The 26616-nt window shown below is 51.3% G+C and overlaps 10 protein-coding genes; 6 read left to right on the top strand and 4 right to left on the bottom strand.

The window, feature by feature from the left end:
- Nucleotides 1–20: 20 nt before the first annotated feature.
- RCC_01899 (related to L-serine dehydratase) lies at nucleotides 21–1194 on the bottom strand (the record flags this gene model as incomplete). XM_023767184.1 has 2 exons in its annotated part: nucleotides 21–1074; nucleotides 1127–1194. The coding sequence occupies 2 exons, from the start codon at nucleotides 1192–1194 to the stop codon at nucleotides 21–23; spliced, it is 1122 nt and encodes a 373-aa protein (XP_023622952.1).
- Nucleotides 1195–1632: 438 nt separating this feature from the next.
- Nucleotides 1633–2999, top strand: RCC_01900 (related to naringenin,2-oxoglutarate 3-dioxygenase; the record flags this gene model as incomplete). XM_023767185.1 has 3 exons in its annotated part: nucleotides 1633–1880; nucleotides 1934–2000; nucleotides 2292–2999. The coding sequence occupies 3 exons, from the start codon at nucleotides 1633–1635 to the stop codon at nucleotides 2997–2999; spliced, it is 1023 nt and encodes a 340-aa protein (XP_023622953.1).
- Nucleotides 3000–3804: 805 nt separating this feature from the next.
- On the top strand, nucleotides 3805–5169 carry RCC_01901 (related to epoxide hydrolase; the record flags this gene model as incomplete). XM_023767186.1 has 3 exons in its annotated part: nucleotides 3805–4539; nucleotides 4603–4720; nucleotides 4781–5169. 3 exons carry the CDS (start codon nucleotides 3805–3807, stop codon nucleotides 5167–5169), a joined length of 1242 nt encoding a protein of 413 aa, XP_023622954.1.
- Nucleotides 5170–8364: 3195 nt separating this feature from the next.
- RCC_01902 (uncharacterized protein) lies at nucleotides 8365–8812 on the top strand (the record flags this gene model as incomplete). XM_023767187.1 has 3 exons in its annotated part: nucleotides 8365–8431; nucleotides 8498–8702; nucleotides 8758–8812. 3 exons carry the CDS (start codon nucleotides 8365–8367, stop codon nucleotides 8810–8812), a joined length of 327 nt encoding a protein of 108 aa, XP_023622955.1.
- Nucleotides 8813–10781: 1969 nt separating this feature from the next.
- Nucleotides 10782–12179, top strand: RCC_01903 (uncharacterized protein; the record flags this gene model as incomplete). The annotated part of the gene is made up of 1 exon (XM_023767188.1): nucleotides 10782–12179. One exon carries the CDS (start codon nucleotides 10782–10784, stop codon nucleotides 12177–12179), a length of 1398 nt encoding a protein of 465 aa, XP_023622956.1.
- A 216-nt stretch (nucleotides 12180–12395) lies between these two features.
- On the bottom strand, nucleotides 12396–14813 carry RCC_01904 (uncharacterized protein; the record flags this gene model as incomplete). Its single annotated transcript, XM_023767189.1, has 1 exon — nucleotides 12396–14813. The coding sequence occupies one exon, from the start codon at nucleotides 14811–14813 to the stop codon at nucleotides 12396–12398; it is 2418 nt and encodes an 805-aa protein (XP_023622957.1).
- A 367-nt stretch (nucleotides 14814–15180) lies between these two features.
- Nucleotides 15181–16452, top strand: RCC_01905 (uncharacterized protein; the record flags this gene model as incomplete). The annotated part of the gene is made up of 1 exon (XM_023767190.1): nucleotides 15181–16452. One exon carries the CDS (start codon nucleotides 15181–15183, stop codon nucleotides 16450–16452), a length of 1272 nt encoding a protein of 423 aa, XP_023622958.1.
- Nucleotides 16453–17771: 1319 nt separating this feature from the next.
- Nucleotides 17772–18672, top strand: RCC_01906 (uncharacterized protein; the record flags this gene model as incomplete). XM_023767191.1 has 2 exons in its annotated part: nucleotides 17772–17866; nucleotides 17928–18672. The coding sequence occupies 2 exons, from the start codon at nucleotides 17772–17774 to the stop codon at nucleotides 18670–18672; spliced, it is 840 nt and encodes a 279-aa protein (XP_023622959.1).
- A 600-nt stretch (nucleotides 18673–19272) lies between these two features.
- On the bottom strand, nucleotides 19273–20244 carry RCC_01907 (probable PaaI_thioesterase family protein; the record flags this gene model as incomplete). XM_023767192.1 has 6 exons in its annotated part: nucleotides 19273–19415; nucleotides 19509–19574; nucleotides 19683–19797; nucleotides 19902–19967; nucleotides 20079–20091; nucleotides 20171–20244. The coding sequence occupies 6 exons, from the start codon at nucleotides 20242–20244 to the stop codon at nucleotides 19273–19275; spliced, it is 477 nt and encodes a 158-aa protein (XP_023622960.1).
- A 667-nt stretch (nucleotides 20245–20911) lies between these two features.
- Nucleotides 20912–25457, bottom strand: RCC_01908 (uncharacterized protein; the record flags this gene model as incomplete). XM_023767193.1 has 4 exons in its annotated part: nucleotides 20912–21011; nucleotides 21067–24245; nucleotides 24444–24815; nucleotides 24870–25457. 4 exons carry the CDS (start codon nucleotides 25455–25457, stop codon nucleotides 20912–20914), a joined length of 4239 nt encoding a protein of 1412 aa, XP_023622961.1.
- Nucleotides 25458–26616: the final 1159 nt, after the last annotated feature.

Consider the following 26616-nt stretch of genomic DNA (forward strand, 5'->3'; position numbering starts at 1 on the left):
TAGCCTGTCCACGCAGCTATCTATCCCAAGAAATCCCCGATGTACTTATTCAAGATCTCCAGAGAAAGACCGCTCCCTCCACACACGACAACAACGACACGACTTTCCGGTTGTAGACCAGGAAGATATTCGTGAAGCTTGCCAGTGTACAAGACAGCCAAGGAGACCGCACAAGCAGGTTCCACCAAAATTCGCTCGTCATCTGCAAATCGCTTACAGGCCTCCACAGTTTCCACATCGCTAAGAACAGCGCATGTAACCCGCTCTTTGTCCATGGCATAAGTAAAAGCTTGTTCCGAAACCCTGCGAGCGCCGAGGGTAGTAGCAATGCTTGTGATCTCTGGTAAGGTGACGAGCTCTCCTTTCTCCACTGATTGCGAAAGTGCATCTGCTCCAATAGTCTCGACGGCTAGAATTTTGGGACCCGCACTTTTTCCTTTCCACGCAGCGTGGYGTTCCAATCCCTGCATGATTCCATTTAGAAGGCCACCGCCTCCTACGCTGCAGATGATGGCGTCTGGAAGAAGTGCGACTGGCTCGTTCTTGGTTCCATTTACGACGCCATTCTCTGGCCGTGGAATGTTTGACGGATAGTGCTCGTCAACTGTGGCCAGCTGCTTAACAATCTCATCAACCATGGTGGAGTTTCCTGCCCAGATAGCAGGATCATCAAAAGGTGGAACATAGACGGCTTTTTGTCCCTTTGCTCGAGCTGCCGGTAAGATTTCTTCCCGTAGATATTCATCTGCCTCAAACCAGGATGCTCCTGTTTGAATGACCTTAGTCGCGCCAGCATCCTCCAATTTGGATATCATATAATCGGRGGTGGAATTGGGAACGACGATTGTAGCTGGGCAACCGAACGTTACGGCGGCTGAAACACATCCAAGGCCGGCATTCCCTCCGGAGCTGCAGAAGAAGTGTGTTGTGGTGTGCTCTTCTTGATGTTCAGTCCCGCCATTTTGAACGTGGGGTGGTGCCTCTTTGGGAAGATGAGCCTGTACGAAAGCGCTCATGCCCCGACTTTTGAAAGATCCGGAAGGTTGAGTGTTCTCAAGCTTCAGATAAATGTTGCTGCGTCTGAAATTAGTACCTACTTTGAAGAGCGTGACAACAACCCACATACCATCCGCAAATTCCAGATAGGCGTTTTGACCATATCAAAGGCGTCTCGATCCATGGCTGCTTTGACATCCTTCCTTCACTTTGATCGATACTTTATAGCAGAATTTTCCTTTGTGGCGTAAAAAGTACGAGGAAGGAAGATCAAGTCTTTTTGTCGGAAATTCGAGCTCTGGAAAAGTGGCGGGTGTTGGAAGAGAACTCGTGTCACCATTCAGCCTTACATCCCAACGCATCACACACCCAAGTTTGACGTGCAGCAAGGCAAACAGAAAAACAATCTTTTCCCCGCTCGCGCTGGCAAACCGGTGAGTGAGCAGCCAATGTGGCACGAGGTGGCGTTTTATCATGGCTTACAGGGGTATGAAGAGGGGTGGTGGTGAGTGCATTCATTCGCATGATTGTTTTGCACTTTGGCAGTATATCTGTTCGACAAGTAAAGCCAGCGTGCCCCATGTAAAGTGATAACAACAATCGCAGCAGTGCACCAGCAACAAACACATCTTTACAATGTCGACTTTGAAGACCGTCAAATTGGTTGATATCGTTGAACTGGAACCCCAAGCTCTGGACAATCTCAAATTCGCTGCAACACAGCAGGGATTCTTTCATCTTGATATAGACACGGGATCAGATTTGAGTAGCGTCAATGCCGACATCGCCGAGTGTTTCGATCTTGCGATTCGCTTGTACGACCTTCCGCTTCATGAAAAGCTTTCTTACGATATCGACAAAATGGGCGCACATAAGCTCAATGGGTGCGTTGTTTGGTCGTTTTGCCGCTTTCATAGCCTGTGCTGAGTTTTTTTAGTTATAAACCTTCGGGGAGAAATGCTGGTATAAAGCTTGGTACTCAGGATGGCTTTGAAGCGTATTTGGTAAGTACTGTCGGTCGTATCGTACCAAGGACCGGTGGAGTTGAAGAGTGTCGCTCAATTTTCAACAATCGAGAATATCCTCCTTTCGGCGGCAACGACAACAGGATCGGGAAGAGATCATTCGGTGGTGACACTTGGCTCTCTGCAGAACTGACTACTCTTGTTATCTTAACCACCCATCCGCGAGCGTAGTCGTCGAGTCACGGCCAGAAGAGGCGACGAGCCTCGAATCTCCATTCCTTGCATGAGTGTTCGCGAGTATAGCATGCTAACCTCATCCGTGTCGAACAGATCCCTCGCGATGGTGTTGCAACACAATATGAAGGTGAACCCGATGCATTACTTCCACCAACCCTATGCAGGGAAAAAGAGCTCCTAAAACGTACCATGAATGAGCTCCACTCCATAGGAATGGCCGTACTTAGAGCGCTGAGCATCGCTCTCGCAAATTCTGACCAATACGAGCTTACAATCCAACATCGACCTCAACATCCATCTACCAGTGCYTTGGGACTTTTGAAATATTCTCCGGTAGATCAGAACCAGACTCAACTTGGACACAGCGCTCATACGGATGTGGGCTCCTTGACCTTGCTCTTTTGCACTGGCCCTGGCCTCCAATTTCTAGATCCGCTGACAGGTCAATGGGAGAATGTGGAAGTGCGTCCAGGGCAAGCTGTGGTGAATATTGGTGATTCACTTCGATTCCTGACTGGAAACCGACTCAAGTCGTGTTTGCACAGAGTCCTCCCGGTCACTGGCGACAGTGCGGAAGATCGGTATTCCTTGGCATACTTTTTGAGACCAGAGATCGACACGACCTTCCGCGATGAAGTTGGCCAGACTTGGAAAAGTATTGATTGGCATGATAACAAGTATAAAATCTTCCGAGCATCCCTTGAACAACAGAGTGGTGAGCAAGAGAGCCTTGTGTTGACTGGCAAGGCGGGATTTCTTGGACTGTGGGAACCTTTGAATGATCCATTGGTGGCAAGCTGAGTGATTAGCGGCAAGTCTTGAATGCAKATGGCTATCATTGTGGTTGATAGTAGGCAGATGTTCCTCATTCTTCTGTTGTGCTTTGGTCGAATGCCATGATTGCGATTGAGCATTTGCCGTTTTGGATTGAGGCCTAGCGTTCGGCATGCATCATTGATATTGGCAAACGTCAGAAGACTTGTGTACTTCTATACTTCTTGCAACATTTGCCCTTCGAGCAGAGCTGCCACATCTGCCCTTCCACTCTACTAGATGTGCTGGAGCGGCGCAAGCCCTGCTTTGGCAGTCCCTTGTTTGCGGTATTCAGAAAAGTCGGGAAGGGCGCCGAAAGATCGATAGGACCGAGTCTTACTGCGGCATGCAACGCCGTCTCGGAAGCTCTCGAGACGAAGATCCATTTTGAAGTGAAGACAATTTAAGGCCCCTGGGCGCTATAGCAACACAGACTGTACGATAGATCCGATGTAGATCCCGACCGGAAACAGCCAATCCAACAGTTCTCCGACGAGCCCTATTGTGAAGAAAAGCCCTAGAGGTGTAAGAACCCCTTAGGGTGACGCTTGCAGGGGCTCTACCCCTGTCATTGAGTTTACAAAAAGATAGCAAACGCAAATCGCTCGTACTTCTCGTACCGTGCTCATAATTAACAGACTTTCCACACAACCGACTTCCGGACTCCCGAGTATGCCTGCTAGATCCTTCGGATATGTACGAATTTGCAAGGATGCGAGCGAATCCTATGCCTCAACGCGGAGTATAAGTTCGCTGATGCCCACAAATCTTCGGATATTAAGAGCATTGCAATATGACTACCACCGGCACCCCCAAACCGTTCACCATCTCGGTCCCCTCAGCCCAGATCGAGACCCTCAACAACAAACTCGCCACTACAACCTTTCCCACCGAGCTTCAAGATGCAGGCTGGTCAATGGGCTCCCCTTTATCGGACGTGCGCCGCATTGCAGAACACTGGCAGAAGCACTTCTCCTGGCGCCGTGCAGAGGAGCACTTGAACAGCTTTCCACAATATACGGTGCCTGTCCAGGTACAGGGCTTTGAGGAACTTGAAATCCATTTCATTCATCAACGCTCAAAACGTGAAAATGCAATTCCTCTACTGTTCATCCACGGCTGGCCTGGCTCATACTACGAAGTCCTGAAACTCTTACCACTACTCACCGATCCTCAAGATCCAAACGTCCCAGCATTTCATGTTGTGGCTCCATCTCTAGCCGGGTATGCCTGGTCTCAATATCCCTCACGGAAAGGCTTCGGACTGAAGCAGCACGCGGAGACTCTACATGGCGTGATGCAAGCTTGTGGGTATGAAWCCGGGTATGTTGCGCAAGGTGGCGATTGGGGTGGCTTCTTATCGAGATTGGTGTCCAAATTGTATCCAAAGAGTGTCAAAGCCGTTCATACCAACTTTCCTGTCCATGGATTCCCGAAACCTTGGAAGAATCCGATCAGTTTCTTCCAAGCCATTGGAGGAATTGCTTTGTCGAGCGCTACGAGAGCGGATCTGGCTCATACGCAAAAGGTAGGTTGAAGGCAGTGATTCATGACGTTGAGTAATCATGACAGAAACTGAGTGGTTTGATAGTACCTTGAGGAAGGCGATGGCTATCTCAAAGAACAAGATACAAAGCCTCAAACTCTAGGCTATGGCCTGACAGATTCTCCTGTTGCGCTACTAGCATGGATATACGAAAAGCTGCACGGTAGGTCTCTTCTCCCAAAGCAACAGCGTTCATGTTTGAATTTTATTGACATGGCATCAGATTGGACCGACTCCTACCCCTGGACAGAAGACGAAGTATGCACTTGGATCTCCATCTATGCTTTCTCACGCGAAGGACCTTCTGCAAGCACGCGCATCTACTACGAATCCGCGCATCCCGTAGGGGAAGGAGGCGTGACTAGAATGGATGTGGTCAATATGTACATTCCAGGAGTTCCTTTGGCGCTTGCATACTTTCCACAAGAAGTAGCTAAATTGCCCAAATCATGGGCTGCGAGTAATGGACCTATTGTGCAGCAGACTAAGTTCGATGCGGGGGGGCACTTTGCTGCTTTTGAGGTTCCGGAGCTGTTGGCTGGAGATTTGAGGAAGTTGTTTGGTAAAGGAGGGCCTTGTGAGGGTGTCGTTGCTGGGAAGAGGGGGTTTTGAGATGTACGATAAAAGTGGAAGACTGGGTACTGAGTGAGCAGCAACATTGTCTCCACCGGATACGGTCTTTGCAACTTGTGTTAAAGGGCGGATATAGTAGAGCATCCCGACGCTGCGGAAGTAAACGGCGATTCAGTCATGGCTCATTGTGGTAATAGCAGGGCGTTTATTTCAGCATCCGGAAAACGGCCGTCATATTCTCGCTGGGTATTGGTGATGGCGGTAGTCCCAGCCTTGTCCCATGCTTTGATCCACATAACTTTTGGCCGCACCAATCTACTGCATGTCCACACCTCGCATCTATTCTCTTCCATGGGAATTACAGGAGAGCGATGACCTAGATGAAACATCGATACTTATACTTACTCGCGTGGGACAGAAATCATTGTGACCTACAGGGCAGACTGCAGACCTCTATGCGTTGTAACATGGGCTCTGACATGAGCAGTTCAAGATACCCGACGCTGTATTTGACATAATGAGTGCGAACTAACATGCTGATCTTAAAATTTTGGTTAGATCTCTGCGATACTAGATGCTGTTAGCAAGACTACTTTTCTCGCTCAATAACAAAAACGCTACAGCCACAGTGATGGGCCAACAATTTGTCGAGGGAGATTCTATCTATCGCGGTGTTGACGTTATGTGCATATGTTTGGATCGACAACGGTTGTCCCCCTCTATCTCAATCCGCAACCTAGACCAGAGATGTCAATATGAGAAATTTTTAGCATAGTAAGAGTCTTACGGTCCCCTTGCGTCGATTGTAAGACCATTCGCTCAACACAGTCTCTGTGCCAGAAGGTTCGGGGGAACCCTCTCCATTAGAAAAGTCACTCGCTAGACTATCGAGAGACCTTCTTACAATGCTAATCTCATTGGAAGAAACTGATATTGGCAGCTCTGCCATAGAAACTTTCGATCCGAGTTTGGAAGGGAAGTGTTGATTCCCCTTTCGAAATTACTGCGCCTTAGTTTATGCATCGTACTGAACAACCCACCGAATGGGAAGTTCTCAATACCACACATCGAGTAACAAAGAATCGAACCCGCACTTCGGAGATTTTATTAAACAATCATACCTCTGGATAAAGGATTTTGAACATCATCAAAGGCCAATAATGACACAAAGCATTATGAAAGCTAACCTCACAAAGTCTCTCCAAAGATGAACACAACAGCACTGTCTCCCATAACTTTCTACTTTTCCCTCTTCAGTATTTAAAGCTCCTTCCTCCCCTACAAATCTTCTGCTTCAACCACACACACTCCATCGTGAAAACCAATCGCAGGGAAAACCAAGCACGAAAAACATCTTCGAAGCCTCAAAAGCATCCAACCAGCTCAAACCCAGCCTACCCAAAACCCAGCCTACCCACAACCCACCCACCCACACACCTACTACCACCATGTGTTCAAACACCGTGGCCAAGCTTTGTGAAATCTGCGCGAACTTCTTCGGCACCTGCACTTGTCGCTTATCGAAGAGTCCAGGGCCAACGATGAATTGCCCGACATGTAATGGAAGTCTCAGTACTTGTGTCTGTCACCTTGTGGGTCGCTAAAAAATAAGGGGGGGGGTGTCTGTTCGAGGTTTTACTAAGCGTTTCACACTGTTAGATCATCACTGTGCCTGATTAAATGTGGGGGAAGTTGTGATGTCGATTGATCCTTCTTCGAGATTGTTATGATACAATTTTCGAGCTATTAAAATTGAGAAAAAAGGGGCTACGGCCCTGTGAATAAAAAAATATTGATCAAAGTTCCTCTCTGCCTCACATTTCCCAAACCCATCATCGTTCGTGACACTATTTTGAAGCTTCAGATCTTGGATCTAGCACCTAGGACGTGCAGAAGCAAAGACCGACCGGTCTACTTTTTCTTCCAACTGATACTAGCCCCTGAGCACCTTCGTGCGCCGATGATATCTTCCAGACCGCTACAAGAATGTGACAGACATCTTTTTGCAAGCCACTTCTCTCTATATTCGCGAATTGAGGAGAAACATGGATTCATTATGAACGTGCGTCTCGCGCTAAAAATACCTTCCTAGTTATCCCCTAGAGGCTTCGAATTCGTTGGCATCTATCTAGTATCTTTTGTCAACAGACTCTGAGCTCAAAGGTAAACAGATACAGGAAGTTGCACGGCTTGACTTCATCTCTAAGCACATACGGCTATAGTTGTATAGGACTTGTAGCGGTCAAATCCGTCTTAATTCCATCGTGAAACAGACTGGTCTGATCCGAGACGTTTGAACACCGACAAAGAACATCCCATACATAGTGTGAAGTCGGAGAGAAGAGCGTAGACTTGCGAGATGGTCTGAACAGGTAGTACACGTAAGTAAGACCGCATCTTCAGCTCAGCTGACGTTGATGTTACAGTCGACGCCACCGCCGTAAGGCTGTTTCCGAGCCGGCCAGAATACATACCTGCATCATGTTCCACTTTTAGCAATATCTATCTAGCATCCGTACCAGAATGAGCTCGGAAGAATATCGATCAGAGTAATGTTCGACCTATCTGAGCTTGCTGCTGCAACTTGAAGGAAAAGTAGCACTATCTAGGATTGTAACAGACACGCCTTGTACGCCGCTTTATTGTAAGGAAAGAGCACAGGGTCTGGTATGTGGATGCCCTTGTATTGAAGAGGAGACCATGAGGTTTGCATACCGCGTTAGAGCTTCCTACCTTCACYACAGGGCGCCAAACTTGCAGGAAATTAACAGACTCACGGTAAAAATACTGGGGCGTGGATTATTACGAGATAGTCCCTTGGCTTCCGTCTGTGATGCACAGATTGCCTGCACGAATATCTGAAGTGCATGTCGTCTTCTTACAATACGTTTCCCACGGTGCTACAGTGTCACGGCCTTGGAACTCAACAAACGCCAAATCTCGGTGCGAACGGCGCTCCTACCTGTCAGCAATATCAATAGCAAGGGCTTATAGGCTATAAGACAGTGGCAACATCTTAGAACGCAACTTCATCTCCTATCAGCCATTACTCCAGCCGAGATAGGAAACTTGATCATCTCTTCTCACTCTGTTCACTCAGTCGAGACACTAACTCCCCAGCAGCAATATGAAGGGACCCATGATTCTTGGTCTCTCCATCGTGGCCATCTCTATCAGCCAAGTCATAGCAGAGTGCTGCGGCGCGGAGAATGCAATGGCTACGGCCGCTGCAACATGTTTTGTTGCCATTGTGACGAGGAATATAGATGGGATGTCGAGAAAAAGGAGTGCCGCATTTTTGGTAAGAGGGACAGCAAAGCWAAGTTGACATTCTGGAAGAGTAGAATTCTAATGACTTGGTCGTTAGTATGCCGCGTTGCCGCTGGTGGTGACGCATGCGTCCCATCTAAACTCGCTCGATCCGAACTCGTTGTCGATTACACCAATGCTGATCAGGCCATGATACATGAAGCCTCTGGGGGATTGGACCACATGACCCTGGAGCACTTCCTCACTCACACTGCAAGCCTCGGAGATACGGACCCCGAGGCTCTGACTGCGAAGTTTTCCGAGTAGGAAGAAGTCTTCTTGCGCAACATTCTCTAGCGAATGCTAACTGCTTACTAGGCACGATGTGAACAACGACGGTATCATCACCGTTGACGAAATGAGGCTCAAGTGATGATATTTCTGAAGCCCATGGTAGAGCAGTATCCGCACYGGCTGTACTATGAAGATTGACGCAATACTGTCAGTCGGCAAGCAAGAAGCTAAGATTTGGAGGATCAGGAGCAACTGTAGTCACTCTTTTGTATACTCCAGCAAAGCAGCAAATATATGCTGTATAACGGCCATTCACGAGAGAATCTCCTAGGCACTTCAATTCCACCATACTCGGATCTTCGTCATTGTTTCTATGTCGTCAATTCTTGAACGAACGTGAACTTCTGCCACAAAACCTCATACGTCTCATCTCAAAGTTTCACCATCCAACACCAATGCTCATATCCTTCTTCCGCCATCGCTGCGTAGGGGAAGTGTTGCTGAAAAAATGGTCCCAGTAGCTCCAGAATACAAAACTCTCCCAAGAACGAAACTTTGAGATGAGATAAATCCCCTCCAATCCCAACAACGCCCCAAAAAAAGCAACCCTCACACCAAAAACCTACGCCCCCCTCTCCCCATCCCGCGCCTCATAAACCATGCCCCCAACCTTCTTCTCATACCCCCCAGCACCACCACCAGTAGCACCACTTCCCCCTCTCGCCACCTCAGCCCTCTCCCTCATCTCCACATTCATCTGCGCCAAAGAACACGGCGCACACCAGCAACTCACACAACAATCCTTAGCCACACTCCCCCGAATTCCCAACATGTCTCGAATTTGCCTTCTCCTCCGCATTTGAGGGATGAAACTGATTCCTAAACCCCACAATCCTAGCCATGTGAAGCAGGAGGTGTTGATTGTGGAGTAGTCGTCTCCGGGGAAGGCTTTATAGCGGGAGGAGATGCGGCCGTAGAGGAGGCAGGGGCAACACCAGGCTCCTATCTTCCATATTTCAGTTGGGTTAGATCGGGGTGTTTTTTATGTGGGTGGAACTTACGCAAGTCCCGCAGTCGCCGCCGCAGATGTTGGAGCAGAAGGTATTGGTCCATTCTTCGGGGTTGTGGGATGAGTTTATGGGGGTGGTYGTTATGGTTGTTTGATGAGCTTTGTTTTTGAGCGTTGTTGTATTCATTTTTGATTCCGGATTAGATTGTACAGGATGTGGAGAAATGGACTGATGGAGAGAGGAAATCGAGGAGGCCTAGAAGAGGAAGCGAGCTGGCTTCTACATACCCGATTATTGGAATTGATTGGAATGGAATGGAATGGACATGAGCTTCGGCAGTGTCTTTGGTGCAATCATGACATTCATAGGGCCAGCGGACCCAAATGTGAGACGCCGAAGAAGCACAAGTCTGAAACCTCTTGACGCATTCCCCCGGACCCTGTATTGCCAAGCCATGGCATCGGCTATGATACGGATCTTGTAGGACCGTTGCAGCTGATATGTAAGAAGGGCGTGGCTGTTGGAAGCTTGGYAGCTTGCTAGAAACGGTACGTCCAAGACAGGTTTCGCAAACGAAGATTGAATTACACCTTCTTTTTGACACGATCACGATCCATCGATCAGCCACGTTAAAAAGTGTCCGGATATGCTTTTCCTGGGTTGGGCGCAGTCGACTGACTGGCCGGGGCTTTTCTCCCCACAGAAGCCAGCCTCAAACAAGGTACGGCACGCTCCGGCACGAAACCGACCCAGATGAATGAAAAGTTCAGGACATCCGTCCTACATCACAACATCACTGCACGCCACGTGCACCGCGAGTGCAACGGTCCGTATACGTTTCTCGCCATCTAAATTAATTGAATGTGCAATACTATTTGAAAATCAGCTTTTGTAGATTCCATGTCGTCGTGCAAAGGCGAGGTTGTCAGGCACCAAATCAGGCAAGAACAGGGCTCGGGGGGGTTGGACATCCGGTAGTCACCGAAATCCTTCGGAGACACCGCTTCTAATCATCGTCACATCTTCAATCTTCACATGGACATTTAATCATATACCTCGCCGTCCATCCCTTCCATCCCGATACAATTAATTTCAACAATGAGTAATGTCACCGCACCGGAGCGTGCTCTCCACCTCCCAGAGCTCCTCTCTCAAATCCTCGATTTCCTCCAAAAAGACCATCCTTCCCTCCGCTCCGCCCTCCGCGTCAACTCCCTCTTCCACTCCCAAAGCATCAAAATCCTCTGGCGCGAACCCCCACCCCACGGCCTCTTACACATACCCCCAGCACGTCGACAAATCTACGCCAACCACATCCAAACCCTCYCCTTCGACGGCGATTCCGAATCCATTCATTCMGAATACACACTCCTAACCTTCCCCCAACTGCAACATATCAGCATAGACACCAACAGACCCAGTGATACGACTCCCTGGATAAAACAATACCTACAACCCAACCTCCAAACCTTCGAATTCTACGGCGGAAACGTGCACGAAGATCTCCGCCACCTTCTCTCCGCGCACTGTCCAAGATCAAAAACTCTACTCCTAGACAACATAGGCATCGACATCCCAGCGGAAAATCTGCCAGAATTCCTAAATTCTTTCCCCCAACTCATAGATATCAATCTATCCTACCATGCAGACTACACTCCCCATTTCCCCGAAGAAATCTTCCACCATCTCGCCACAAATCCAAAATTACAATCCCTCGGCTCCTGGACTCCAATCCCCCTCTCAGCAATCCATCTAGTAGCAAGCGAAAAGACTATCCCTGAACCATTCCCCAACCTCAAAACCCTCAAAATCCACCTCCAAGCCAGCGCTCTATCCTCTCTAATCCCCCTCCTACCCAAAACCCTACGGCATCTAAATTTAACAATCGACCCGGACGTCCCTCTAAACCTCCTGGCAACAATCTCCCCTCTACAAAACCTCTCCAGCCTGAAAATCTCCCATCACCCACAACCCTCCCTCCCTCCCCTGAAGGAAAATCCCGAAATCCTAAAGAAATTCCCTCATCTCCGCGAACTACGTCTCACAGATGAGGAAATACCCAGTCTCTTCACGAATCTCTCCCCCGAAAATCTCAACGATATTTGGAAATCCTTACCGGGTTTAGAAAAAGTGGAACTCGCGCAAAAATTAGAAAATAATACCCCTCTCCTAAAATCTCTAGGGAGGAATTGTCCAAACTTGACAGAGATTCTTCTAGGAGGGAAATGTCATTTCCAGGAACTTCAACATCACCACGAGAAACCTCTGTTCCCAGTTCTGAAAACGCTGGGAATGGATGAAATCATCTGGTCCACGGACGAACCGATGGGGGAGGAAAGAGGGGGATTTGAGGAGGATGCTCAAAGAGCTGTTGAGGAATTACATCGACTTGCGCCGATATTAGAGGAATTTTATGTTTTGGACCATCGTGATGATGATGCTTTTACATTGGAGGTTTTGAGGATTTGGGAGGACAGTTTACAAAGTAAAAAGTAGTTGAAGTGAGATTGAATTGATGGAATATTACCAAATATCAAGAAAAAAACGTTGGTCAAGAGTCATATTCAGAATTCATCCATGGACTTCATCTTACACGGTGGAAAGACACGAGCTGCACACAAGCTGCACACAACAGCAACAACAACATCAACATATCAATGCTATGCAGATCTTGCCTATGCACCCTCCTCTCCCTCCATCTCCCAGCTCCCATCAAACAATCTCCAACTCATCATCGTCATCATCATTATCATCAAGGTCATTATTCCCGCCCATCCTGCCAGCACCACCACCACCACCACCAGGTAAGCTCTCCCTCCCCGGCTCCCGAATTCCTTTATCAGGAACTTGTAGCCTCGCCCTCTTCTTCACGGGACTCGTACTCCTCGTACTCCTCAAACTACTCTCCTGACTTCGTGTCCGCACCAAGTTCTTAGCTCTAGTCGTTGTCGAAGAAGAAGTCGTCGTCGCGCTGGTCTTGTTATCATCAGCAACGTTCAACATCGTCTGTCCCTTCTCCGGAAGGACATCCTTTCTCCTGCCAACGATTCCAGATTTTCCCGCCCCGCCCCATCCCACGGTGCTGTTATTTGATTTCGTAGAAGTGTTCAACCCCAAACCAAAATGACTCTTGCGCTCCCTCGGAGGACTCAAGCGCTTGCTCCCCGCCACATTCCCCAACAAACCCAATTCTCTCGCCGAAGGTTTCTTAAACAATTCCTCCCGCGCGGCATCGGCATCACCTCTCCTCCTCACATCCCTCTCAGTAGTGGTGGTGGTGGTGGTGGTGGTACTGGTAATGGTGGCCTTCAAATACTTGGCTCCCACTCCATTTCCCATCTCGGCCAGACTCGCCGCCAGATCCCTCTCCCTCTGCGCATTGGCAATCCTCCTCCGACTCGCCTCTTCTTTGGATAGTGAGTTTAACGCGTCGGTATCATCCCGATCCATGGCACTCGCGGTCCCGCCTCCCCGGGTGAAATTCTTGGGGACGGAATATAACATGCCGTGTTCTCGACTCCAGGATCCATTGCCCCCTCTCTTCCCTCCTCTTCCCCCTCGAGCCGCACGACTTTTGGTTCGGTCGTCTTTGTTGCCGTCGGGATCTCTCCAGACGGTGTTGACTTCCATGCGATGTTTCCTCGCCTTGTCCACCAACAACTCGACGTGAAAAGCACACGCTTCGCCTTTACGCTTATCCACCCACTCTTCACATCCTTCTCCATCCTTTTTGATGGCGCTGCAGAGGGCCAGATCCCTGGCGACTCCGATTTCCATGACGGCGTCTTCACTGCTTCCCAATTTCAGGGAGAATTTCCCATTGTGTTGATTGCCTTTGGGAGGGAGGATTGCAGGATTGAGGATGGCCAGAAGAGTTCCCGGGGTGAGTTTCCAGAAATGCGTAAAGGCGGTTCCGAAGAGGAAGCAGTCAATTTCCCATTTGAGATCGACGAGCTTGAGGACCATGAATTTATTCTTTGCAGGCTCCAAGGGATTCGTCCCTGCGGTGCGATGTGTTTGCGCGTGATCCAGAGGAGAGGATTTGGAAGCCAGGACGGCGAAGAGAACAAAGTCGGATTCACAATCGGGAGGATCGTAGTCGGGAGATTTGACTTCCTTCAATAATCTCGGGAGGGTGTAGACTTCCTTGCCTTCCATTTCTCTGGCGATGACGGGATGGGGAATGTGGCGGCGTTTGRGGTGGATCTTGGAAAAGGGATCGTAGCCTTCGGAGTTGTTGTGGAGGATGTTGAGGGAGTCGTCTTCTTCTTCGGAATCACTGAGGTCATGGCCGGTTCGCGCACCGGATTGAGCATCGACCGAGTTTGCGGTCATGTGCTCGAGACGTTGACGGGCTTTGCGGGACTTCTCGGCGACCGTTTCCGTGGGCATTGCCGTTCCTTGTGATGATGATGTTGCCGATGTGGATGATGATGTGACGGGGGTTTTGGAGAAGGCAGAACTGCGAATGGAGGCCAAACGATCTTGTTTGGCTTGTTTCTGCGACTCTTTTTCTTTGCTGTCGGCCAGGCGTTCGTTGAAGCTGAGCGGGCGTGGAACATGTCGTGTTGCAGCAGTGGGATGGGGTGCCGATGTCATAGAAGTATCTCGATTGAAGGGATTTTGCTGGCGAGGTCGCTTCAAACTGACATGTTCAGGTCGAGGATTCTCCGTCAGACCCAATCTCCTCCTCGCCGGCGACACTTGCTCCTCCGGCCTTCTCTCCCTCCTCACGGGGCTCGTTGGTACTTCCACCGTCGGAGGAGGCGGCATTCGCGGACGAGTAGGAGATGTGGCCAAGTCCTTCTTGGCCGCCTGGAGTTTCTTCAGTTTGATCTTGGTCTGCAGCGCCTGGAGTTGTAATTGCAGCGTCTCTTCATCCTCCTCATCTTCCTCTTCTGGATCCTCCTCCATCCCGTTCCTGTCTCTGTCCATGTCCCGCATGATATTCCTCCCCATTGGAGTGGGAGATGGACATCTCTCGCCCTTGGCGCGGATTTGCCCGTCCTGCCATTTCTTCCTCCCACCCGGCGACGACCACAGCGCTTGCAGCGGGGATTGCGGCGGCCATGTAGTCATCAACTTGGCCGGCGACTCTTTCGCGCGCGGCGATTCGCGGACCACGACCATTGGATGGGATTTGGTGGGATTTGATGGATTTGATGGATGAATTGATGTTGGATGTTATTGATGTCGTCGCATGGCGCCCCTCGTGTTTGTCTTCCTGCCCAATCAATTCGTCCGTCAGTGTTTCATGCATCAACGTTGCACGACACGCGGTGCGTGTGCGAGGTGGACGGGACGGGGATCAGCGGTCCAAAATCCCGGCCAAGGAATTTCGCGACCGACGCGTCTCCCTCGCGTCTCCCTCGCGTCTCGTCTCGTCTGTCGGAGCATAATCGATAGTACATATATATGTACATGATCCTCGACATTCCACGCGAACATCAGTAGAAAAGTCGATAACAACTCCATTGATCCTACATTKGGAGTAAAGATGCCCAAAACACGATCCAAACCCGGCAATGCCACCCCAGCTCCCACCAAAACCAAAGTGACCCTCCAATCCCTCGAGACGGCGGTGGAATGCCCGCCTCACCTGCTCGTCCTCCCCAAACATGCCTCCTCCGACGCTCGAATAGTAACGATCAACTCCTCGCGCTACTTCATCTGTCCCACCACCGGCGTCTATGAATTTACCCACATCTCCGCCCCCAAAGCCACTCCTCGCAGCTGGTTACTGGCTCCTCATGCATCGGAAGCGACAGAAAGCGGATACCTTCTCGAAAAACCCTCACTCCTCCTGGCAACCCCCATCGATCCGCTCTTCCTCCTCCTCCCCCACCTCGCCGCCGACTTGCCCTCTTTTTCGACTGAGTACCTCGCTCCTTCCGACTTCCTCGACAAACTCTCCACCTCCGCTCCTCATCTCTCCCACCTCCTCCATGCCGGCAATCTCCCCACCATCCTCGCCCATCGCATCGAAGCCGTGAGCGATTGCATGGACATGGGAGACGGGGATAGAATGTACGCCCTCTCCCTTCCCAAATTGGTCGCCGAAATCGTCCACAAGGCGAGGAGAATGGCTTCCAAACCTCTGCCCAAGAGTATGGAGGAGAGATTCGTCAAGGATGCACTGTATGTCCCGGTCTTGAGTATTAAAAGGGAAGAGAGCGGGATGAGTATACAATCCACCACAGCAGGAGCAGAAATGGAAGGGAATTCTCAATCATCATCATCCACCAAAGATAAAGCAGAAGACTCTCAAAATTCATCCACCAGAGATGAAAAAGAAGATTCTCAATCATCATCCACGAGAGATAAAGAACAAGACTCCCAAAAAAGCCTCTCCACAACTGCAACATCCACCATCCCCTCCGACCCGCAAGACAAGGACATGGAAATCGCCAATCTCCTCCGCCTCCGCACATCACTCGACTTCCTTTTGAAATCCTACATCCCCTCCTCCCTCTTTCCCCTCCTAGAACCCCTCATCTCCGCCCTCATAGACTGGTCTTCCCTGACGGCACACCTAGCCCGACTAGCAGCTCTGAAGAAAGAGGCCCAATCATCACGAAGTATCGGCGACAGCTTCTCGAGAAAGAGGGTGCTGGGAGAAGATGAGCAGGACAAGGAGGATGTAAAGAAGAAGAGGAAGAAGGAGGAAGAGGCMAAGCGAAAGAAGAGTGTGGGGCAGGGGATCAAAAAGTTGGCCAAGGTCGATCGGACGGGTATGAAGAGTTTGAGTACCTTTTTCGCCAAGAAGTGAGCGATTAGACTGTGCTGCGCTGGACTGCCCTGTGATGTGCTGCTTGGTAAGGAGAGGATGTTTTGGAACATTGAAGAGGAGGATGGATTGAAGAAATGGATGTCTCGAAGAAAGAGGGAACTATATATACCCTTACAAGAGACAGACCGGGACGCATTTCAGCATCGCTTCTCGGCCTGCTTTTCGGCGACTTCACATTCTCCTTCTTGGGCATCGTGGCAGATGCATCGAGATGGAAGGGAATGGAAATGGCTGAGACTTACGTGAGCTCCATCATGCTGTATGTAGTGGCAAAGCGGCTTCCTCATCATTCCGTCCACTGCATTACGATACTGCCTTGACCGATGCAGGAACTTGTGGTCCTCAGCATTAGCGGGATGGAGTTCGAGGTCCTTGATGATATGATGGTGTTGGTGACGGAGAGAGAGAGATGGCTGGTGACCATGCAGTGCAGTACGCAATCGACCACCCTCCACATCCTCGCATAGCGTAGTAGAGGTCTTCATCACGGCATGCAATAGTTACGCAATGCATTGTTGCGATCGGGAAATCTCCCCCAGCTTTTAAGACACACTTCCTGCTTTTTTGGTTTGTCTCACTCCGCGGAACAATATCCGCCGCCTCGCAAGAAGAAAGGCGATGATGTCTGCAAGGCGATGATGTCTACAGGACGATGATGTCTGCAAGGCGATGATGTCTAGCATTAACAATTCCATCCCGTGCCTTGTTTCGCACCCACCCGGCAACTCCCAGCGAACGAAACAGAAACAACCAATCCAAAAAACAACAAATCGTTCATCAAGATTCAAGATCCAGCAAGATTTATCCAAGACTTGCAATTCAAATCGAGGTACTACTGACGTCGTTAAACACTCGTACGTCAACGGCTGTTAGTGACGCTAAGCTTTCCTTCCCGCTTCGTTGGCAAGTAATGATTCGTTAGAAGAGAGATAGAGTTGGCAGATGGTGATTTCCTCGGTAAAGGCTAAAGACCGTTGTGATCTTGTTTAAGTGAAGATCTTGCTTGGAGTGGTGATCCAGACCCGGATTTTTTACTTGGCTGTGCCAGACGACGACGACGACATGTTTTATTTATCCTTTGTTGCTTGTGCGGGTTTTTTCACCACGGAGATCGCGTGCCGTCATGAAACTTGGGAAGTATAGAATGTTGTCAAGTCCCGACTACTGGTGAGGGTTGTTGAGTCTGTTTTATTTATTTATTTATTTATTTATTTACTTCCCTCCCCTCCCCATACCAGCACACATCCCTTCTATCGTCCACCCCCCCACCCCCCTTCTCTCATCGTTGTATCGCCAGCATGGGTCTCATCAAAGGAGGTTTCCTCCGCCTCTCCCAGACGTTCCTATACGTTCTGGCATTCTTGTGCTCTGCTCTGATCATTGGAATCTACTCGTAAAACTCACCCTTTCCATCCCCAACATCGATCGAATTCTCTAACAATCAACCCCCCCAGATACTTCCTCGCAGTCCTAGCAGACCGAGATGTCTCCATACCAACCTACGCCAAAGCAGTCGAAGGAATCGCCGGCGTAGCAACCCTCTTCACCCTCTTCGCCGTCGTCCTGACCTGTTGTCTCGGAGGAATCACCTTTTTCGGCCTGCTCGCAGTCCTCCTCAACATCCTCGTCATGGGCGGCTTCATCGCCATCGCCGTCCTGACCCGCTCAGCAGTCCACTCGTGCACCGCCAACAACATCCGCACAGGCCCTCTAGGTCGTGCCGCGGACTCCTCTTTCAACAGCAACGTCACCTACGCCGTCTCCCCTCGCACAGCCTGCAGACTCAACAAAGCCGTCTTCATCGTCTCCATTATCGGCGCTTTCCTTTTCCTTGTTTGCGCTTTGGTGCAACTCCTCATCGTGCGTTCGCACAAGAAGGAGAAGAAGAAGTATGGACCTTCGCCCGCGAATGATTACACTACTGGATATGGCGAGCAAGGGAAGAAGAAGTTCTGGCAGAGGAAGACGCAGTCGCAGACGGATGGCAACAATGGTGCGAGAGCTATCGATCTCGTGCAACCGGTTCCTGCGGGCACTCTGGGACATGCGGGCCCGGATATGAGGCCTAGCTATGAGACTGCCACGACTGTTGGAAATGGTGGTGTCTATGATAAGGATGCCACTGCTGTTCCTGCTACTGGTGTCATTTATGGGCATGAGACTGCCACCAACCCACACACTCAGCACCACCACTATTGATCCATCTCTTGTGGAAGGGGGTTGATGGATGATGGAAGGGATTAAGGCATCGTGATGTTGTGATAGCGTGTACATATTTGGAGTTGCTTGCAGCGCAAGAAGCGAGAGATATCCTTTTGAAAATGTGTATATCATGAAGAAGAAGAGAAAGAAGAGAAAGGAGTGATTGATAACAAGTAATGCATAATCCACCTATCTTCAAACAAGTAAAATTGATGAATCTCACTTACCTTTACTTTTGAATTTTACTTACCTTTACTTTCCACATCTTCTTCCTACGGCTCGAAAGACGTGAAGCCACCAGACCCCCGAATCGAACTTCGCTGCTTTTTGCAGTCTTCCAATCCGACCTTTTTGAGAAACCGAGATCCACTGGTTGATGAATGTACAAGATTGCAACGCACAGGGGGAAAGACCTGCAACAAATCCGAGCACAGCATGCAAATCCAGGATTTTCCTCGCGCACACAGTCCTGGGTACTCGCACCTCCTAAAAACCAGCCCAGTCAGCTCAATACATAGCCAATATCTCCCTCCCGTCAAATTCAACATCATCCATGCCTTGAAGCACATACAATCAACCAACCACTACTACACGACCTCAAGGTCTCGGCGACAGCTCATCCGTAATATTCATCGGATCCTTCCACGCCAACGAGACATATTTCGTATGACTCCCCCTAGCAACCAATTCATCCTTTGAATTCGTAAACCGAATCGAAGTATACGCCAAAGTCTTTCCAACTACYCCCATCAAAGAGAAAAAAATTAGTCGTCTCTCCTCAAAAGAATAAAAATGAAGTTGGACGACTTCCCGGCGCCCAAACAAAAACTCACATTTATCACAAGTAGCCTCAGCACGAATGATATCCCCCACTTTCCCCCCGGAATTGAGATATGTCACTATAAATCAATGCACATCAGCCAACCAGCCAACCCCCATCCCAAGGAATAATCCTAGACATCATCCCAAACACGCGAAATTTCTCAAAAAAAAAAAAATACACATACCATTAAGATCCGTACTAACACCCGTAGCGAACAATCCTCTCGAAGCAACAGCCAAACTCCCGCCAAGATCAACCATACTAGCAATCGTCCCACCATGTAAAATTTGCAGACGATTCTAAAGAGACCATCATCAAACAAGTCAGCCAGAAGAAGTGGAGGGGGAAAGAAAAAAATCTCTAAAACGAGGGGGTAGGGGGGGTAACGGCGAGTCGCACATACAGTATGTTCCTTCTGAATATCCAGCTCGAAATTCACCGTTCCTGGACGTGCGGCGGTGACGCGGAGCTGGATGGATTTGACAAACATTAGTCTTTCAGATCTCTTTAATGAACTCCAAATTGCATCTTTTTCTTTCTCTCTCTCTCTAGACCAAGGTAAACAGGAAATCAGACATACCCCATCGAGAAGCCTATGGTTCAAAGATTAGTTACCTCGCCTTTACCGGCCCAATAGAGGAGAAGATGGATTAATGCAATATGCATACATACCTCGGCTCCAAGCCTGAATTGGCTCGGAAAGACTCCCAAACCGACTTCACAAATGGAAGACAGCGTGAACTCATGGTTGTTGATGAGACCTGCCTTAGAACGGAGAGGTGAAGTCAGGGTAGCTGTGGAAAAGTGGAGACAAGCAAAGCACGGACGCATACTATTGTTTGACCTCACTCTCAAATTAAGTCGGAACGGGCATGTTGTAAATWCAAGTTCATTGCGTCAGGACAACATTTTTTCAGACTCGAAGATTACATGTAGCAATGTATGTACACCCTCTCCGTGCTTCCATACGCGCGTACCTTTCTACATCGCAACACCCTGGGGGTAGCAACAGCCACACCTCGCCTCGGTCTCAGCAAAAGGAGCAGCAGATTCTCGAAAGAGAGATTGCAAAGAGAGCAAGTTCCTCCCCAAACTCGTCGTGTAGTGCAGGCGTCTCCACCCACACGCACCTCTCCTCGGAAATCGGCTCACAGCGGAGCATCGCCATCGGTAAGCAACCTTTCCAGGCGCAAGGTGTGAAATCGCAGCAGAGAATGTCTAAATCCCGCCAAGAAACGCCTTTTTGTGACCCCGTTGCCGTTGTTGCAGGCTTTTTTTAACACAGGAAGTGGTCCCGAAAAACGTTGGGATCGCACTTCGATACGCGAGCTCTATCCCGTCTTCTCCCCGAGGTCGATGCAGATTAATAGTCCGAAGTATTCAATACAGCCTGAAGAAGCAAAAGGGTATCTCTTATGCGTTAGATTCGTCCTTGTCGGTTGATGTTGCCGTTGATTTGACTTCGGGCTCTTCGGGTGCATCACCACCAGATGAGTCGAGAGCAGCGAGCGCGCTAGATATCAAATTAGCAAATGAAGGCAAAGAGATGGGGATGAGGCAGTTCTTACCTGAAAGCATTCTGCGCTGTGCTTGGTTCGTCTTTCTTTCCATCGACCGGAGGTGTTCCGGTGCGAGAGGTGTTGCCGGATCCGGGTCCGATACCAGCACCACGTCTGCTGCCAGTGCGAGGTCCAAGTCCAGAAGGTCCAAGGCCGCCACCTGGTCCAAGTGCACCGCCGGCGGGGCGTGATCCACGGTTCTGTAGCCTCCGCAGGTCATCCATACCGACAGTTGTGCGGTTGTAGTCGACTGGAGGTGGCATGCCTCCACCGGAAAAGTTTCGAGCATCGCCACGACCTTGTCCCATGCGACCACCACCGCCACCACGCTGGCTGGTCCTCGACCGCTCGGCTTCTGCCTTTGCTTGTGCTGCCGCAGCTTCGTCGTGGATCTGTGTAATGGTCTTGGGACCCTTGGCGTCGTCCTTGCCCTTCCAGCCTGCTTTTCGCAAGTCGATCAAGTCCATGACCATGAAACGTGGGCGACTCGCGAGCTTTTGGTTCTTGAGGATGACCTCATCAATACGCTGGAAGTAGGTGACGAGCAGAGCTCTGCCTTGCTCCTCTTCGTCCATGGAACCACCGACAGCCTTTAGAAGGGTGACCAAGTTCTCAATGGAAGACTCATCGGGATCGCCTTCAAAGTTGAGTAGACGGATGACACATTCGTGCATGATACGAAGCGTAAGCATTTTAAGCTTATAGAGCTGACCAATGAACTGGATAAGTCCAAGGCCGCGACGCTTGGCAGCAGCAGCGACGTAGTACTCGTCGGAGAGGAGGGCAGCCTCCTGTTCTTCGCCTTCCGGCTTGTCGGGCAGATTTGCCTGCCATCCGCGCTCGAACTCCTCTTGACAGCGGTTGAGGAGGTACTTCCGGAAAAGAGCACCGCCGACGACTGGGTTGCCAGCCTTGTCTGTGATGGTCTCATCGCGAATGTCCGAGCTCATCGCGGTCAACATCTTTGAGCAGAACTTGGCGTACATGCCAGCCCAATGAGCCTSGTCACAGGCCTTCTCAAATGTGAGTTGAATGACTTGGCGGAGTGTGCGGCCGTCGGTCTCATTCTTTGACTGTGCGGCAATATCGAGGATTTGATCCGCAATCTTGTCGAACTTCTCAGGCGTCATTTTGTTGAGCGCAGCCTTGACCTTGCGCTGCACCRTGTCAGGAGCCATCATGCCAGAAGCATCTGGACCGCTGGAGGCGCCGGGAGTGGGCCCGGCAACACTAGGTGGCTGCCATCCAGTCTTTGATTTCTCGAGCGGTGCAATCTCCATGTGTGCAGTGAGCGGCATCTTCGCGGCGCTATCGTGGTCTTGGCGCTTGCTTTGTTGGCGGTCATCACGCTTGCTGCCGCCACGTCCACCACGTGAGCTTGCTTGGCGCTGTGAGTTGACACCCATTTGGAGACTGCTGTTGGTGCGACCAATGGCGGCGCCTGGAGCTCCACCCATACCCATACCGAGGTTGCTCGGTGCGCGGGAACCCATCCCGGACGACGCCGATCTGCCACCCATGCCTCCTTGTGCTGCGGCGAAGCGCTGCTCGGATGTGGTGTTGGGCGGAAGTGTGCGAGCACCCATAGGGCCTGCGAAGCTGCCCATGGCGCCACCGGGGAATGGTCCAGAGCCCCGGGAAGGTTGTCGTGAAGTCATGCCGCTAGGTGTACGCGCGGAGCGAGCCGATCCAGGCTCGTCACCAGGACCCAGAGTGTCTCTAACCTTCTGGTCCCAGTCAACAGAGGGCTTCTCCTTGAACACAGGTTGGAATTGGAGCAAAAAGTCCTTGTCGTAGGCACGACCCTGAGTGCGCTGGTTCTGGTTGGGGGCAGGGTTCGGCGACTTGAAGCCGTCGGGATACTTGGCCTCCTCCTTGAGCTCAAGGAATCGTGCCGACTTGAGCGCCTGCATGCCGGGAGTTGGCTCAGCACGCTCTACACTTTTGTTCGTCTCGAGCTTGAGGTGAGCAGGCTTGGCCTTGGCGTGTCCACCAACGCGAGCAGGCACCGCGGTCGCAACCTCAGAAGTTTCTGCCTCGGGAACTGCCTCAGCCTCGGCGCCAGGTCCAAGTGTTGGCTTCTTCAGGGAGTTGAAGAGAGCCTTGGCCTCCTCGTCAGGCTCACCAGCGGTGGCAGCTGAGGTGGTCTCGCCATTGCGCTCACGTTCGCGAGCTTCCTCGCGTGCTTCGGCCTCACGTTCCTGTCGCTTGAGCTCAGCGTCTTCATTCGCAAGTCTCTCCTTCTCCTTCTCGGCAAGGGCCGCCTTCTCCTTGGCCCTCTTCTCCTGGAAGGCGCGCTCACGCTCCTCCTCCTCCTTCTCGCGCGCCTCCATCTCTGCAATCTCGGCCTCCATACGCGCATCCTCTTCTTCCTGTAGGCGCTTCTTCTCGTCCTCGTCGGATACCTGCGCCTTCTTCGTTGCTGCGGCGTCTTCCTCTGCCTTCTTGTCATCAGCAGCCTTTGCAGCAACCTTTTCGGCTTCAGCCGCAGCCTCCTTGGCTTTGGTCTCTGTAGCGGCCGCCTCGTCAGCGGCCTGCTTCGATTTGGCTTCCGCGTCAGCACCCTGTTTGGCCTTTGCGGCGGCCTCTTCCTCCTCCTTGCGCTTTGTCTCCTCCATCTGGCGCTTGACCTGCTCAGCAAATGCATTCTTAGTCTCCTCGGAAGACTTGGTCGTTTTGCTTTCGACACGGTTATGCTGGCTGCTGGGTACGCGCGGTGGTGGGGTGGGCGCATTCGGGGTGGAGACAATGACTGGCGTCTGAGGCTGCGCATTGCTGGGAGAGGGCGAAGGCTTCGCGAAGCTGACAGCATTTCCGCTGGCATCCGTGATCTTGATGGCATTCGACTTCTTCTGAGGCCTCACAAAGCTGTTCGACGCAGATGCAGGGCCGGCTTGTGCGTGGCTTACAGGCGTATGTGAGGGCGCGGCAGGGTTATGAGCAGGAGTCGCTGGGTGTCCAAGGCTCGATGACGGGCGCTCCGAAGCTTGTGACCCAGAGCGCTGCATGGGAGTACCAGGCGGGTTGAACGGAGCCTGCATGGCATGGCTGGGAGTGCCAGGGAATGGACTGGGGTAGTTTGGACGAGGGCTTTGCGGCGCCTGCTGCTGACCGTTGTAGTAGTTGTACGGAGGGTATGGCTGGTAGTAGCCCTGAGAAGGGTCAAACTGCGGCATGCCATACATAGCCTGTGAGTTTGGAGTAGTTAGAATCTTGTTCAACGCGATTTCACCTGAATCAGAGAGAGGGATGTGTCTCGTGTTGTCGACTGTTGCGTGCTTCATGGACCCATTGGCTTGGCCACTCGAAGAGCGGGCTTTGCGCATTGGGGCTTCTGTTGCATTCCGCGAAGTCGACGAGACGGCTGAAAGAAAAGGGTGATTTACTGGTTGCTGCTGTGGGTTCATGTGGTGCTGGTTGTAACCCGGGTAGTGCATCTGATGGCCCTGAGGCATGTTTGGCTGCGCAGGCATTGGAGAAGGGCTGGCTCTCGCGGCTGCGCGGTTGAAGGGAGACCCTGGAGCGCCTCCTTGCTGGAAGTTGGGCGGCATGTTACGAGGTGGTTGACCCTGCGGGTTGCGGAAGTGTGCACCCGGGGATCCCATGAATGGTTGATTCTGTCCATAACCACCACGGCCACGACCCTGCGGCTGGAAGTTGCGGTTCATGTTGGCATTCATGCCTTGATTGCTGAGCTCGCTCTKCATCGACTGCGACGATGGCCGTCGCTCGTGCTGCTGTGGGATCTGACCGCGCATCTTTTGTGACGTTAGCAAAGTGTGCGCTTCACGCATGACCCGCACATGACTTACAATCTCGGTGTCAGCTGGCAATTGGCCAAAGGCCAGGCCGCCATTGTGCTGACCAACAGTCGGGGGTTTGCCGCCGCTTGCTGCAGGCTGGGGAATCGGGGATGGCGAGTGCGCGGGGGATGTGACGCGCGGGTCTCGCGATGGTGTGGGCAGTGATGCGTTTTGTGACTGGAATGGCGCGGCTTGCGAGTCCGCTCCTGGCGCGTTGATGGAGCCAAAGCTGATGGCAGGTCGTCCGGTCTGGCCGACGGGGCCGCCATTTGGGTAGTTGCCAGATGCACCGGCGGCGTTTATCACGACCGATGTCTTACGCGAGTGGTCCGATGAACCATTCGCAATGCCGTTGGCAGGCTGCGAGCCTCCTTGCGCCATGGTTCCGTTCATCTGCGGGTTGGCAGTGGACTTTGCATCGTGCGCGGAGGCCCCAGCCGAAGAGGATGGAGTAGCCGTCTTGGTGGCTGAAGCGTACGACCTCACAGGCAGCTGCGCCGGGACAGCTGCTGATGACGGCGCAGTCGAGGCGGATGAGGGCGCGATGTTGCTGGTGCTGGCTGGGTTGGGCGAGCTTGCGGGGATCGCGGTGGTCATGAGCGGGCTGGGTGGGTTGTGGGTGATGAGTGGAGAGTGGTGAGCTCAGCGGTCAGTCGTCTCGCGGGCGCGCGTGGCGGAGGTCGGCAGCGTCGAGTGTGTCGAGGCAGAAATGTTTCGCCGTCGAGGAGTGGAAAAAGGGCGCTGCGGAGTGCCGGGGGCGCGCTGCAGGTTTTCGAAGACACTTGCGCGTAGCGTAACGGTGCTGTCTGATGGGAGACAAGCACGAAGAGGACGCAGTGTTGACGTCCGATAGAGGGAGGTGTATAAAGGAAGAAGAGATGGAATTACTTTTGAACGGTGCTAAAAAAGCGGCAATACGGAACCAACCGGCGGAGGCCGCTAAGGTTTTCAAGGACGCTGATGGAATGGCATATGCACACTTGCAAATGGACATAGGGAAGTATTATCATGGTAATATCGTCCATCAAAATCGTATTCGAGTTACTACGTCCTCGCCATCACGCTCCTATCCATCTCCCACCCGTTCTCGAGCGATATTACTTGGGTTGATGGAAATCCTTCCATCCTTCAAACTAGGTACGCAAGCAACATGGAACCCTCTCCAAAACAATACACAAACAGCCACCTTGCGTCTGCGATGCATTTCACCCCCAAGACGCAGTTGCACCACCGTCATGCGCAAACTTGAGTCGGTTGATGCCAAACAAAGCATACCGTATGTCACAATGCCATCCAGCAGGCATCCCACGCTCTCCATTTTAGCATTAAACGCGAAGGAAGATCCTGTCGCCTTTCAGGAACAGCCAGACATCTGGACTTGATGAGTCGCGCATTCCTTTTCTCACTTCTGCGCCGTAATTTGCCCGTCATCGAGCATAGTCACCGGCAGGCTGCCAACAGATGTGGTCGTGTGGTGTTTGTGAGTCAAGCTCTGACATGTCTGACAAACGGCGAGCTGCAGTTACACGCATGCGACAAGTCCGATTGGTTCTTCAACCGGTGACCTGCAGTTCAGAAAGTTCATGCGCCACTGACAGACAACTGCAGAGGATAGCGGGTAGTGTCAGTGATGAGAGTTAGGAGTGGGTGATGTCGCGAATTCAGAAGCCAATGTTAAGTAAACTTGGACAGATTGCCCTGTCTCTTGGACATGGCAGAACTGCTTGCCGCTGCACGTGCGCGGATGACTGCAAAG

This window comes from Ramularia collo-cygni, assembly GCF_900074925.1.
Source record: "Ramularia collo-cygni strain URUG2 genome assembly, contig: RCC_scaffold02, whole genome shotgun sequence".
NCBI classification, from domain to species: domain Eukaryota; kingdom Fungi; phylum Ascomycota; class Dothideomycetes; order Mycosphaerellales; family Mycosphaerellaceae; genus Ramularia; species Ramularia collo-cygni.